The sequence below is a fragment of the Mytilus galloprovincialis genome, chromosome 2, assembly GCF_965363235.1.
Source record: "Mytilus galloprovincialis chromosome 2, xbMytGall1.hap1.1, whole genome shotgun sequence".
Taxonomy (NCBI): Eukaryota; Metazoa; Mollusca; class Bivalvia; order Mytilida; family Mytilidae; genus Mytilus; species Mytilus galloprovincialis.
The window spans coordinates 66,820,548-66,836,581 of record NC_134839.1 but is presented as its reverse complement, the minus strand read 5'-3'; the positions used below and the strand labels follow the sequence as shown (position 1 = coordinate 66,836,581).

Sequence of the window (16,034 nt, the reverse complement as noted above, 5' to 3'; positions counted from 1 at the left end):
TGACATATTGTTTTGACACGTGTCTATTGCTAATGAATATATCTTAACACATGATATTTCTTGTTTATTTATGTTAAAAGGTTGTGGTCTCTTTGATGTTAACTCTACATTTCCTCAATTCATTTTAACCAACTATATGACTTGTATTTAACTTTGTAGTGATCTGTCATTGAGGACTGCCCTTTTGGCTTTGATGCCAATTTATTGTATTGTATTTTCTTCTAGTATTTTATCTGTATTACAAGCTAAAAGTAAACTTGTGCGGTATGAGCTTTGCACATTGTTGAATGCTGTATGGTGACCTATAGCTGTTATTTTCTGTGTCATTTGGTCTCTTGTGGAGAGTTGTCTCATTGGCAATTATGCCACATCTTTTTTTTCTATTTTCTTCTTTATATTTAAAGTCATATGAAACGAGTGACTGGTGAAAAATGATGTTTATCCAATTCTTGAACCAATGCAATTATATATCATAAACTTAGTCTTCTGTGCACAATTTTAAAAAAAATTTTACACAAAAATATTGTATTATCGTCATTTTTTTCTCTGTCTGTCTGTTATGAATTGAAAGTAAGGCCGCTCATTGATTGTCGTGTTTTGAAGCCATAGTTTACCAATTGTCACCTTATAGTAAACAATCAACAAATAAGCATGGATATTGAGAATATGTAAAACTTGTACAATCAGAGAATAGTTTATTTAAATGACAGATCCATGCGTATTGCAATCACCAGATTTTTACGAGAAGGGTCACACTAAGGTCACTTTGAATACGGAAAATATGTTGGTGAATTGCTTCCTGGAAGCAAGCAATTAAAAAAAAAAGTAAATTTCTTCCAAATGTGGACAAATTAAAAGAAAAATCTTCAGAAAAAAAGTATGTACATAAGTTTAATAATGACAACTAACCATTTTGTTATAAAAAACATATGCATATTTTTTTTTTTTTAATTTGACGTTTCATATGACTTTAAACTGTTTATTATTTGTTTAAACTGAAAATTGTAAAGTCTGTTAGAATACAGCTTGACAGATATTTTGACAACAGGATGTAGGACCATAACTGTAACTTAGCAGATAGCAATACATGTTTATATGTGGTTTACTTTTACAAATTGTGACGTGGATGAAGAGTTATCTTATTGGCAATCATACCACATCTTCTTATATCTTTTAACAATTGAAAATTACACCAATGTACAGATGATGCCCTATTCAAACATCTTTCTTCAATTATAAAATTGATATCCTTTTAAGAAAAAAATAATTGTTTACCATGGATTTAATTCACAAGCTCTATAAACAACAGAACTATAAAAATAAGGATGTCATAACATGTTTGGAATAAGACTTCAACAGTATGATAAATGTAATAGTACAACCCCATATTACTTTTCCAATTTTTTTTTGGCCAAAAGCAACATTTTTTTTAGGGACAAAATAAGGCACTCTTAAAATGGATTTCAATTTTAATAAATATAAAAATAGCTATAATTCTGTTTTTGCTGCCTCTGGAGAATTTTTTATAAAATTTAAAAAGTCTTTTTCTGATCTGCCTCCTTCATATTCTGATAAGAAATTATTACCAATGTAAAGTTTGAATGTAGGAAATCCTTCTATTTTCTCTTCATTGCAAGTTTCTGAAACACAAAACATATTATTTTTTAAGACTTTAAAAAAATGCAATTGAAAATTAAAAAGAATATGAACATGGACATGGTTTTTTTGTTTGTTCTGAATTTTAATTGGAAGTTGATTTTCACATTTGTCAATTGTAGAATACACTTCTATTTTGTTCATGGAAATAAAAGAAGAATGTGTTTATAGGACACAGATGCCCCCACTGTAAATAGGCAAAGTCCATGTACTAATTAATACCTACTGATATTTTTTTCTTTCTTTGAAACTTAATGTGCAGCTTAATGAATATCAATTATGTGGTGTTTTTATAAATTTCCTGTTTACAAAACTTTGAATTTTTCGAAAAAATAAGGATTTTCTTATCCCAGGCATAGATTACCTTAGCTGTATTTGGCACAACTTTTTGGAATTTTGTATTTTCAATGCTCTTCAAATTTGTACTTGTTTGGTTTTATAACTATTTTGATATGAGTGTCACTGATAAGTTTTATGTAGACAAAATGCGCGTTGCAGGGCCATAAAAATAATTCTAAAACAGAAATGAAATATACCAAAGGGATTTTCATTTCTGTTTTAGAATTATTAAGTTCTAAGACCACATTCAGTCTGTGTTAGAAACCTATGTTGTGTCAACTATTTAATCACAATCCAAATTTATTAGTCAATCAGATGCAGGGCGCAGCTTTATGCGACCGCATAGGTTGAACCCTGAACAGTTGGGGCAAGTATGGACACAACATTCAAGCTTGATACAGCTCTGAATTAGGATTGTGATTAATAGTTGACACAACATAGGTTTCTAACACAGACTGAATGTGGTCTTTGAACTTAAACTTAAAAACTTTTAAATTGGACGTTTACCTATTATGGTCCAATATCCAAAATAGAAATACATGGTTAGATTCAGCATATCAAAGAACCCAAATAATTCAATTTTTGAAGAAATCTTATTAAGTTCAATTTTGAACCCTTTAGACCTCAATGCTGACCAACTTGATAACTGGGCCCAAATATCAAAAATCTAAATACTTATGATAAGATTCAGCATATCAAAGAACACTCAGACTTTTTCTCCAGTGCAAGGAATTAAAGTCGCAAAAAATATTCTTTTGCAGATGATGGGCTACTCTAAAGTGCTGGAAACTATCACATCAATGACATATGACAGCCGTGAGAGTAACAAATGTTACGTAAAAAAAGGATCCTCATAGGAATACCTTAGGTTCAGCTTAGTGAAAAACATCATCACTAATGATTGCTAGCGATAGTTTTAAAATATTTGATAAACAAGAATGTGTCCATAAAACATGAATGCCTCATTTGCACTATCATTTTCTATGTTCAGTGGACTATGGAATTGAGGTGAAAACTCTTATTTGACATTAAAATTAGAAAGATCATATTATAGGGAACATATGTACTAAGTCTCAAGTTGATTGGACTTCATCTTCATCAAAAACTATCTTGACCAAAAGCTTTAGCCTTAAGCAGGTCAGATGGAGAACTAAACAAAATGGCACACAGACAGAAAAAACATAATGCCTCTCTTCTATCGTAGGTGGGGCATAAAAAACAGAAGCCTATTTTACTTTCAGTCACTATAGATGAACAGCCAGAATGTATGACAACATTATTTAAAACATACCTCTACTTTTAGTACAATCAACTGCTACAAAAGCTTTATTTTTATCCTTTAATGAATCAGCAGCACTCTGGAAGATTGGTTTTGAACTTTTACAATGGCCACACCAAGGTGCATAAAACATCACTAATGATGCTTTATATTTTGAAAGTTGACTTTTAAAATCTGAATCAGATAAATGTTTCACTGCACTTTTAACTGAGCTCCATTCTGGTTCTGGAGGTGGTGTTGGTGCTGCAGGCTGTGGACTGAAAATTCAAACATAAAATTATCTATAAATGTCATCAATTTACTGCTATAAACATTCAAATTTTTTGAAGCTTCAATTTTACTTTGAAAAAGTGATCATGCAATTCTTTTTTTTGTTTGTTAAATAAACTGGGCAAAATAAGCCCAAAAATTCACTTTCTCTTTCTTTGGAAAGGAACAATTGTGCTAAGGACTCTATTTAGCCTAAAAATTGAAGTAATATAGAAAAGGGTGATTTCTCTTTAAATAATTGAAATCTACGAGCAAAGATTTAACCTAGAAAGGACTTTTAAACATTATAAATATTTAGAGATCTTGCTGTTTTCTCCCAATAATTACATATTTTGATGCATATCTGTCATTCAGGAGATATTGAGAACATGCAAGTATCAAGAAATTAATAACATGCGTGTTTTTGTTCATATCAACAAAACATTGTGGTAAATTATTTAGTTGTTACATGCCTGTGCTTTATATTTAGGTTAAAAAACTAATTGAAAATTTCCATGAAGTCACAACTAAATTTATCATAGCGTCATGAATCTTTAACTTCTTGTTTGATAATGTTATCAATTATATTTTAAAAAGGACATAAAGACCGTAACTTGACCTATAACGTTTTATTTTTATAAATTGTAACTTGGATGGAAAGTTGTCTCATTGGTACTCGTACCATATCTTCCTATATCTATATAAAGAAAAATCTTTAACATATTCATCTCTAACATATTCATATTTCAGTGAAATATTTAACAGAATAAGAATAAGGTAAAAAATTTGTAACCCAGTGTCTCACCTACTTTTGCTGTTAATCACAGACTCAACAAAAATGAGGAAAAAAATTGATAAAAATATTTCTTTTGATACTATCTTTTGATTGAAAGAAGTTTCTGTCCAAATTTGGTAAAAATCCAGGATAGTTTATGAATGTAACATATGTGTAAATCTTTAACTGCAGACTGTATGTAATGTTTACTGGAAGAAAAACTAAGTCCACTTGTAAGTAAAATACAGAAAAACAGGATTTGTTTTTTTACATTATTTACTTCTGGAAACTATCTTATGATCATAAACAAGCTTCTGTCCTAGTTTGGTAGAAATACAGGATAGCAGGGATCTCCATGGATGAAAATTGAACGATGGAGGAACTTTCACCATCATAAACCGTATCTACGCCGTACAGTGTAGCGCGATCGAAAGTATTTCATCCCTCCACATAAGGATAGGTGAACATGCTAATTCATTGCTTATTTAAATTATATTTATTTGAATTTTCATTATAAATACTATATAAAAGTATATATATATTTTCAATAATTGCCGTTTGTAACCCTTCACAGGCCAAGCCCTCATGACCCCTCTCTTTCCCTTAGTCGAGAATGACCAATAGCTATCACGAAGGTCCCAATGTAGTTTTCTTGCTATTTTTGGTAATTGTAATGGGGGGTTAAAATTCATGTGCAGCTTATTTTTGACGGACATTGTCAAATTCAGAAGTCAAATTCAGAATTCATTAACCCATTACTGGTATGGCTGGTTTGCAGCAACGACAGAACGAGTCGTACAGGTTATGTACGGGTTATGTAAAAGGTTAAAAGATTTGTAAAGCGAACGTTGTCAAATGAAAAGGTTTTTAATGACTTTATCTAGCAAATCAATGCTATATGCAACATGCATATTTCGAGTCTGAATAGAAACCGGAAACGCGGATGTATCAATTTGATTGTAAACTACAAAATGAAGTCGGAATTACGATACGATATTTATTTACAGGAAATATTAAAAGTTTTTACTTTTTAACTTAAAGTTATTCTATATTATCATTACAATACAGCTGTACTCGAGTTATTTGCGATGAAATAATAATTACTGTTTTACGTCTTATTTTGTACTTCTTAAAAAGGGGGATGCTGATTGCGTAAGTCAAAATAAAAGCAAGTGTTCTACTTGTTAAACTTTGTAACTGGAATATTAATTTATTTTTTAAATCTGAATTATCATACGCATTTGCGGAAACTTAATTAAATAATTCGACAAATGAATCGTCTATCTTCAGATAATATTCTCCTGTCTGCTTTGTTGATCTACCTGTACAAGCTCAGGTACAAGTGATTAGCGATCTTAATCCGGATATCCCTCAGGCGTTAGAACTGGATTATACTATAAAGAAAGCCTGAAGGTTATGCAATTCATGATTATATGCATTTGATTATAATTGCTAAAAAAATGGCGTCAGGCTATAAAAACGATCACAGTTTTGAACGATGGCGCAAGACATTTGAACGATGGCGGGGCCCATCATTAAACAGGCCATGGAGATCCCTGGGATAGTTTAAGAAAGTTATTAAAATTTCAAAATCTTTAACCACAAAGTGAATATTTGTGGACTCTGGCGCCCACGCCTCTTGAATGTAGTCTCACTTTTTTGGCAAAAATCATTTGTTGATACATCATCCTTGAATTTCCTTAAATTTGTCTTTATATATGCATGTAAGGAAAACGTTACGGTCAGAAAAAATGAAAAAAACAATGATCAAAGTCTTTCCTTTTGTCTAGAAACATGAAGTATGGTTTTAATACTGTTCTTCTTACATGTATCTGATTAAAATTACTTACTTTTTCATGAAACTAACCAAATCTGTCACTTTTCTGCCTCCTGAATATTCAAATGATTCTACACCATTTCTGTAAATCAAAATAAATGTATATAAAGATATTTATCTTAAAACAAATTAATAAATTTATCTACTTCAAGAAATACCTATATTTTGATCACTAAATTTGCCTACACATGTACATGCATGTAAAATTTTTCACCATTGTGCCCATAGAGAATACTATAGAAATAATTATTCACAATGTATGTAGCAATGAATATTAAACAATCTTATTCACAATGTAGCAATTAATATTTGAAACTTTTCCATTAAATTTTTTGCATGACATGTAGAATGGTGCAAATGTAGTTTTATTTTTTTGGTGCAAATGAAATGTAATCTTGTGGAGCAAAAGAAAGATTAGATTTTTTAAAAATTGGTGCAAATGCAATGCACCCCATTTATCTATGTCATATGCTAATCTTGAGTGATTAAAAATTAAAATCAATATGTAATTTTGAATCCTGAAGGAAAATGTATGAATAATACTTACTTAAAATATTTTACTGAAAAGGAAGCAAAAGAAAATATAAATGCAAATACAAGTAAACATAAACATGACGAGCAGAAAATCTTCAAATTTACATATGTTGTTAATAAAACCTGGTCAGATGTATTTCATGAAAAAATATTAGAAAATTGACTGTAACTTTATTGGTAATAATCATTTACCAATGATATTCAAGTCAAATTCATCATTAGTGTTACTTAAATTTCTGTGTTTTGTTGGTTTTAATTCACTAATTTTTCTTATCATAACTTAATTCTTTTAAAAGGTGGTACCCAACACTTTCACTAAAATTAATTTGGCTCGTTTAATTTTCATAAAATTTTGTGAAAGTATTTACTTTGATCCTTTAACAAAAATATAAAAAAATCAAAAATTTTGAACCAACCGTTTTGTCAGAAAAATTACACTGGTTATATAGCAGTTTGACAAACACTAGTTTTGATCATTGAGAAGCTCAATATTCCCATAACAACATAACGTAATTAAAACGTTTAGCTGTTTTTACAGAGTTATCTCCCTGTAGTGTTAGGAACCACCTTAATCTTAATATTATTTAAAGAAAGTAAATATACTGACAATAACCAAAGGAGAGAGAAAAGACAACATATTGTTCAAAGAAAACTTCAGGAAATATTTTTTTTGAACATCTATACAATCATGGTTTCAAAATTCATGATGCCCAAAAAATTTATTATACTTTGAATAACAATGAATTAAAAGTACATCTAAAACATAATGGATCACAATGCCCTAACTGAAGAAATGAGTTTTATCTATGTAGCTTCCAACTTACTTGTAGGATAACCTTGAACTTTATATTGGCCAGCAATCTGACTGTCTATCGTAGCATCAACAGCAGCTAAAACTCCATCTACCTAAAATCAAAGTTAAAAGTAATACTAAATTATTTTCTAAAACTTCTTTTACTGCAAATTAAAGTGTCGTTGAACCACTTATGAGACTGAGATGGTAAATACCCTAATTAACTTAGACTTCATATGACCAAGATAGCCAGCAAAATTGACATCACGTATTACATAACTACTGGAAAAACTGCTTCACAAACAAATGGTTGTTTCAAATTGTTTTTGACATGAGAAGTTCAACAACTATATCATATATAGATTAAGGGGCTAACATGTCTTCATCCTCAGTGGTTGTGTGAGGTGAATATCTTACAAAAGAATTTCAATCTTTCGTAAAACAAGAATGTGTCAATGGTACACGATGCTTCACTTGCACTATCATTTTATATGTTCAGTAGACTGTGAAATTAGGGTCAAAACTCTAATTTGGAATTAAAATTAGAAACATCATATCATAGGAAACATGTGTACTAAGTTTCAAGTTGATTTAACTTCAAGTTCATCAAAACCTACCTCAACCAAAAACTTTAACCTGCTACGGGACAGAGAGACAAATGAACAAACGGACGCACAGACCAAAAAACATAATGCCCCTAAGTGTGGAATAAAATGTTAGTTTAATCTTAATAACTTACATTTTGGTCTTTAAGTAAAGAAGCTGCTTCAGCATAAGCTGGTTTCATAGCTTTACAATGTCCACACCCTAAATAAAATATAATACATGAGTGCACACACTGAAATGTCTCACATCTCTCCTAATCATTGATATTATGTTGATACTCCTAAATATAAAGCTTTATTACGACTGTCACATAAACTCAACATTAACCAAGACAAGAGTGCACACGCTGAAATGTCTCGCCTTCTTTACTAATTATTGATATTATGTTGATAGTCCTAAGTATAAAACTTTATTAAAAACTGTCACATAAACTTAGCATTAACCAAGATAACTAAACAAAGACCAATGAACCATGAAAATGAGGTCAAGGTCAGATGAACCATGCCAGGCAGACATGTACAGCTAACAATGCTTCCATACAACAAATATAGTTGACCTATTACTTATAGTTTAAGAAAAATAGACCAAAACACAAAAACTTAACACTGAGCAATGAACCGTGAAAATGAGGTCGAGGTCAAATAAAACCTGCGGGACTGACATATAGATCATATAATATTTCCATACACCAAATATAGTTGACCTATGGCATATAGTATTAGATAAAAAGACCAAAACTCAAAAACTTAACTTTGACCACTCAACCATGAAAATGAGCTCAAGGTCAGATGACATCTGCCCGCTAGACATGTACATCTTACAATCATTCCATACAACAAATATAGTAGATCTATTGCATAAAGTATGAGAAAAACAGACCAAAACACAAAAACTTAACTATAACCACTGAACCATGAAAATGAGGTCAAGGTCAGATGACACCTGCCAGTTGGACATGTACACCTTACAGTCCTTCCATACACCGAATGTACTAGACCTATTGCTTATAGTATCTGAGATATGGACTTGACCACCAAAACTTAACCTTGTTCACTGATCCATGAAATGAGGTCGAGGTCAAGTGAAAACTATCTGACGGGCATGAGGACCTTGCAAGGTACGCATATACCAAATATAATTATCCTATTACTTATGATAAGAGAGAATTCAACATTACAAAAAATCTGAACTTTTTTTTCAAGTGGTCACTGAACCATGAAAATGAGGTCAAGGACATTTGACATGTGACTGACGGAAACTTCGTAACATGAGGCATCTATATACAAAGTATGAAGCATCTAGGTCTTCCACCTTCTAAAATATATAGCTTTTAAGAAGTGAGCTAACACCGCTGCCGCCGCTGTAGCCGCCGCCGGATCACTATCCCTATGTCGAGCTTTCTGCAACAAAAGTTGCAGGCTCGACAATAAATTACAACTATCACTTCCATGTTAAGGAATGTAATTGATATGATGTGTTAATTCAAGACAAATCATTAATGCACTTGACAATGGAACAGAATAGCATCCTTTTATCTGTTCTATAACTTGGAATTGATTACTTCAGATTAGTTGCCATTTAAATGCATTTGTACAGTATGCTTTTTTTTATAGTGAAAACTGCCATATTTTAAGGTCGGTAGGCAAGAAATACAAAATTATTTAAAAGCACACTCAAAGAAAGTGCATAAATCTTTCTTTTCCCTCTATCAAATACTATACCTGTATGCAGAATTATATCTTATTTGAATACTTACATGGTGCATAAAACATAACTAGGACTGAGTTATGCTCTTTTAAAAATGAATCAAATGAACTGGTTGTTGGAAAATGTATGTTTCTGTAACCTGTAATTTCCTTCCACTGCTCCTCTGGGGCCTCAGGAGGGGGTTGGGATGGAGCTGCACCAGGATTTTGTGGGTCATTCATAAAGTTGACAAAATCTGCCTCCTGTTAAACAAAGTATAAGTGAAAGATAATCTTTATCATACTGCTGTACAAATAAAAACATGTCTTTAATCTTTGAAGTATGGTTCATTTTCATATTTCAGACAAAGGACACACTTGTTGCTTTTAGAGCATACAAAGTATGCGATTATTCTTCCTCAGTTTAATCCAATTAGAAATTTAGAAATAATATTATGGTCCTCGTTAAAATCATCTGTCATACTCATGATAATTTTTAGCTTGTTACCTTATTTTGTTGTCTGTTTTTATATGTTATATCCAGGAAATTATAACTTCATATATAATCATCAATCTGTAGTACACTTTTTAATGTATGTAAGGGAGATAACTCCATAAAATAGTTTACATACCTCTCTACCTCCCATATAGTTCTGTGGATTTTTACCATAGTTAAAGTATTTCAAGGTAGGATATCCTGTTACTTCATTTGTAGTACAGATAGTTGTATGTACTGTACAATCTACTGCTGAAAAAGCTACCTGAAATAATGAACAGACATGACAGACGTTTCTCGTTTTTGATATAGATTAGACTGTTAGTTTTCCCTTTTGAATGGTTTTACGCTAGTTATATTTAGGGCCCTTCAAAGTTTGCTGTTCAGTGTTTGACAAGGCTCCGTGTTGAAGACCGTACTTTGACCTATAATGATTCACTTTTATAAATTGTGACTTGGATGGAAAGTTGTCTTATTGGCACTCATACCACATCTTCTTATATCTATGTACAGACATTGATGTATAATGTACAATTCAATACTGAAAAATGGTACCTAAAATGTTGAACAGACAGTGTACAATCCACTGCTACAACTAGAAATATTACCAGACACAGTACAGATAATGATGTATGTACTGTAAAAACACTGTGGAGACATTTATGTAAACAAAACAATCCACTGCTAAAAATGCTATTTACTTTATTTCATATAACATCATAGATGAGTTGTTTATAGTATGTTCTACAAGATACATTAACTTATGAAAATTCAGATATCTTTACAATAATGTTTGTGAAATTTGGTCAATTATATACCAGTGTTGAATAGACAGCTATCTATTGTTAAAGATATGATGATTAACTCCTATAGTCAACTGGTATCTTGTGTAGTATTGTGGCTGTTGTATTGATGTTCCTCTACATCCCCTTTTATTCATATGTAAAAATAACTGATTCTAGTTAAAGGAAGATTGCAAACCTTGCCAATAAGCCCTACCTTTCCATCATCTTTAAATCTAGCTGCGGCTGCCATAAATTCTGGTTTAGCTTTCTTACAATGACCACACCCTGAAGATATATTATATACTGATACACGTATAGTTAAAATAGTGACTGCTGGCATCTGCCACTTTTTAAGGTGATGAGCAGATATGACTACAATCCACAATCTGAATTATACTTATATACAAAGAAATGATAGTATAAAAATTGCAATTGGGAATGTGCCAATGGGACACTGATGATGCACCTGCTTGTATAACATATAAAGTTATAAAGGGACATAACTGAAGAACAGTAAAAGTGACTCTTACCTTAATATGTACTTGATCTGAATTTTGTGGTACTAAGTATTGTGTTTAAACTTCATAACATTTGGTTGAAGTAAACTTAAGTAAGAGAACAGAAACAAAACATTCAGCAATTTCTCCATTTGTTTATGGGCATATCTCTAGAACAGTAAAAGTGACAACACCAAAATTCAAATATGATGTGGTAATAAGCATTATGTATAATTTTCATAACATTTGGTCACAATAATTTAATTTAGTAATTTTTCAATTTATAAAGATGCATAACTCTAGATAAAATAATATTCCCGGGAATGACTATTAAAGAATTTAGAGTTGATCTTCATTCTTATGGTTCTGCTTGAAATCATCATTCATGAATCTAGACTCATGGTAGTTTTTGGCTTGTTAACTTGTTTGGCATAACTCTAGAACCGTTAAAGTGACTCCAACAAAATTCAAACTAGATTTATGTTTTGGGGTTATAAGAATTGTGTATAAGTTTTATAACACTATGTAGAGGCAAACTAAAGTTAGAGAAAGGAAACCAATTTCGGATGTACATTTGGACAGACAGAAGGACAGACAAACCGACAAGGGTTAAACTTAATGTCCCCTCTGCTATGGCGGGGGGAATAAAAATAGTGTTAATTTCAGAACAGAGTTAATTTTCAAAGTAAAATTTTCTTACATGGAGCATAAAACATAACTAAAGCATGTTTTTTCTTCTTGAGAACAGATTTATAAGTGTCATCACTAAGATGTAAGACATCACTTTCCACTTCTTCCCATTTAGCCTCTGGTGGTGGTGGTGGTGGGGGTTCCTTTGGACTGAAATATAAAACATAAAATATACTTAAGATAGTTTTGATTCAAACATTAGGTTGTTGAACAACCCTATTGAAGTATTCAAAGTTCTTTTAGACTAAAGAAGAGATTTTCTGTCAATTAAAAATGTTTAATTCTCTTTCAAATTGATTGGAAAAAAAGTGGTATGTTACATTTCTGCTGTCCAGCATTCAGTCTTTCCTTTTCCTAGAGGACAATCAGTCCCTGAAGATACATCTACCAAGTATAGTGATTTAGGACCAATGACTTGTTTCGTACAATTCAAAACATTTTTATATTATAAAATTTGTGTTCAATACTAATTCCCACAAGCAAACAAATTATCTGGTGTTCTTTATGGTCTTGGGTTTTAATGGACATCAACATTTTCACTTTTATTTTATTCAATCATTTTTACAATCATGAAAATAAGGGCATTATATGCAACAAAAAAGTGTTTGGTATTGTTTCACTAATTGGTAAATTTAAAAAGTCTGTATCGAAACCAAAACATATAAGGAACAGAAAGTATGGAAACGGCAGTAACGATTTTGTTTGTCAGTTCTAATTGTTCAATAACAAAGGTTTTAACAAGAATGTGTCCAAAGTACACGGATGCCCCACTCGCACTATCCTTTTCCATGTTCTATGAACCGTGAAATTGGGAAATGATCTAATTTGGCATTAAAATTGGAAAGATCATATCATAAGCAACAAGTGTACTAAGTTTCAAGTTGATTGGACTTCAGCTTCATCAAAAACTACCTTGACCAAAAACTTTAACCTGAAACTCCCACTTTCATTTTCTATGTTCAGTGGACCGTGAAATTGGGGTCAAAGGTCTAATTTGGCTTAAAAATTAGAAAGATCATCTCATAAGCAACAAGTGTACTTAGTTTCAAGTTGATTGGACTTCAGCTTCATCAAAAACTATCTTGACCAAAAACTTTAACCTGGACGGACGAACGGAACCAGACGGACGGATGGACAGACGAATGGAGCCACAGACCAGAAAACATAATGCCCCTCTACTATCGTAGGTGGGGCATAAAAATTACTTACTCTTTCATAAATGCAAGAATTTTTTCTCCTGTCCTTTCATTAAAATCAAAGGCAAATTCACCATCCCTATAAAAATAAAATCATAATACAGTACATGTATTAGGGATGTATACAGATGGAATAACAGGCCTCTGGCCTTTGTTGGACTTGTATGATTTTTAATTTTAGTTTCTTGTGTATAATTTGGAGTTTTGTATGAAGTCCATTATCACTGTACTAGTATACATATTTTTTAAGGGGCCAGCTGAAGGACGCCTACAGGTGCTGGAGTTTCTTGCTACATTGAAGACCAATTGGTGGCCTTCGGCTCTTGTCTGCTCTATGGTCGGGTTGTTGTCACTTTGACACATTCCCCATTCCCTTTCTCAATTTTATGCATATGCATATAAAATGTAGCATTAAAATGGGAAATTTTTCATTAGAAACATTTAAAATACAATGTACTAGAATATCTTTTTTATGAAATATAGTATTAAAGTATTTTTCAAAGAAAAATATCCTTTTAGTCATAAACATGTACAAATCGAAACCAAAGTATATATACCAAAATAATTCTAATGAAATATAGGAAGTATTTTTTTTTAAATTAAATAAAGCAAGTATTTTCAAAGAAAATACATTCTTTTACTTATAAACATGCACAAAAGGAAATCAAACTACAATGTATATATACCAAAAATATTTCATAAAAATGTGAAAGAAACTTCAATAAAAAACAGGAAGGTTATGATGATGAACCTTTTTATTCTAGATTTATATCTCATTATATTAATTCAATAGCATAATTATATAAGTCATATAATTATATATAAAAAAAAAAAAAACATCAAAGAAAGAAAATTAAGAATGAATACTTACTTGAAATATTTAACTGAAAAGATGAAATAACAATGGTTCAGTAAATTAGTACAGTTAGAAGTAAATAATCTATTTTACATGATTAGCAAGTAAATGAAGATTTGATTTAACACCACTTTTAAACACCACTTTTAGGCTATTTCGTGGCCGCCAGTTTTAAAACATGAATGAAGCCAGAGTGGCCAGGGAAAACCACCAGCCTTAGTTAAGAAAACTGACCATAGTAGTCAATTGAGATTGATGTCAAGTGCACCCTCACGAGCATGGTAAAGTAAAATGAATTAGAACTATATTAGAAACATACTGTAAATACAATTGTTTTTGTCAAAAATGCTTTTTAAATTTATAATCTTCAAATTTTATATTTATAAAAACATTGCAAAAAAATTCTAGAGTTATAAGTGCTAAAACATTTGTATGAGTTCAAATTATAAAAGTAAAAAAATTTGATTTCAGTCAATGACTTATAAATCTATCGGCTTTGGTATTTTTCCTGAACAAATTAACAACACAAAGGAAAATATATTATGCCTAATTTGTGTTTTCAAGAACTATACATGATATTAGAATAACATTATAATGAAATATAAAGTACCTGTGGGGAATCCCTGAATCTTATATCTATCTGAAACAGTTTTATGTTGTGTAGCATCTACAGCAGCTAAAGTTCCTTCAATCTGTATTAATAATTACATGCATTATAAAAACATTGTACATACACAATTTTGAATATGTAAATGTTTTAGTGTGTAAGTGTGTTAGGTACTGTAAACCACTTTATTTTTGTGAATACTTTATTTGTGTTTGGCTTGTAAAAGTCTTCTTTGCACCAAGTTATTTTATCAGTTTTATAACATAGGTAATGTATTTAAGCATGGAAATATCAAAGTATCAAATTTCCAAATTTTCCCAAATAAGTGAAAGTTTGAATGTAAAATGCACCAAACTTATTATCTTTTTATATAATTTACATAATATTCAAAAGTAGTTTTTGGTTTTACTTATAATACTCAAAATAACTTAGATAGTTATTTACTGAAGTTTGCTGTATTCAAAGTAATTGTAAATATATATTTAATATGTTTGTATTAAAATGAGCATGTGTAGTGCAGGATCTGCTTACCCTTCAAGAGTACCTGAGATCACCCCCAGTTTCTAGTGGAGTTTGTGTTGCTTAGTCTTTATTTTCCTATGTTGTGTTTTATGTACTAATGTTTGTCTGTTTGTCTTTTTCTTTTTTAGTCATGATGTTGTCAGTTTATTTGTAATTTATGAGTTTTAGTGTCCCTCTGGTATCTTTTACCTCTCTATTATAATATAATTTAAAAAAAAAATGAAGTTGTTTTTACTTACACCTTGTTCTTTCATGTTACTAGCTGTTTCTGTATATTCTGGCTTCATCTGCTTACAATGACCACACCCTATAATGAACAGATTATTTAAACAATTATAAAGAACACTCATTCTTGTTGACTTTACTGTTAACCAATTTATTTTCATGGATACTTTTTGTAATTTCCTGCTCAACCCTTCGTAACCACATCACAGTGCATTATTTTCATGATTTTAATATCCTTGATATCAAGGGAGGATCTAAGTTTTGCCAATTTACTGCCATTTATATTCTTTTTGCAAAAACTGTGAAAAATTAAAAGCTTAGATGGTTTCAAAAATACTAAATGTTACTGATGGTTGAGGCATGTTATCTAATGTTATCTAAATCCCAAATTGCAATACATTTCTTGT

At 30.9% G+C, this 16,034-nt stretch overlaps 1 protein-coding gene across 1 annotated transcript in view; it reads right to left on the bottom strand.

Annotated features, from left to right (window-relative positions):
• Positions 1 to 1,456: 1,456 nt before the first annotated feature.
• The window catches only part of LOC143064166 (protein disulfide-isomerase A5-like), a 30,989-nt gene continuing 16,411 nt past the window's right edge, over positions 1,457 to 16,034 (bottom strand). The window contains exons 12-25 of the mRNA XM_076236800.1: positions 15,642 to 15,709; positions 14,884 to 14,965; positions 14,289 to 14,301; positions 13,431 to 13,496; positions 12,232 to 12,371; positions 11,249 to 11,319; positions 10,386 to 10,514; positions 9,825 to 10,017; positions 8,202 to 8,269; positions 7,494 to 7,575; positions 6,683 to 6,695; positions 6,149 to 6,217; positions 3,287 to 3,531; positions 1,457 to 1,640 (exon numbers count right to left, since the gene is read on the bottom strand). Coding sequence (XP_076092915.1) covers positions 1,489 to 1,640; positions 3,287 to 3,531; positions 6,149 to 6,217; positions 6,683 to 6,695; positions 7,494 to 7,575; positions 8,202 to 8,269; positions 9,825 to 10,017; positions 10,386 to 10,514; positions 11,249 to 11,319; positions 12,232 to 12,371; positions 13,431 to 13,496; positions 14,289 to 14,301; positions 14,884 to 14,965; positions 15,642 to 15,709 — 1,391 coding nt within the window. The 3' untranslated portion in view covers positions 1,457 to 1,488. The remainder of the gene's footprint in view (positions 1,641 to 3,286; positions 3,532 to 6,148; positions 6,218 to 6,682; positions 6,696 to 7,493; positions 7,576 to 8,201; positions 8,270 to 9,824; positions 10,018 to 10,385; positions 10,515 to 11,248; positions 11,320 to 12,231; positions 12,372 to 13,430; positions 13,497 to 14,288; positions 14,302 to 14,883; positions 14,966 to 15,641; positions 15,710 to 16,034) is intronic.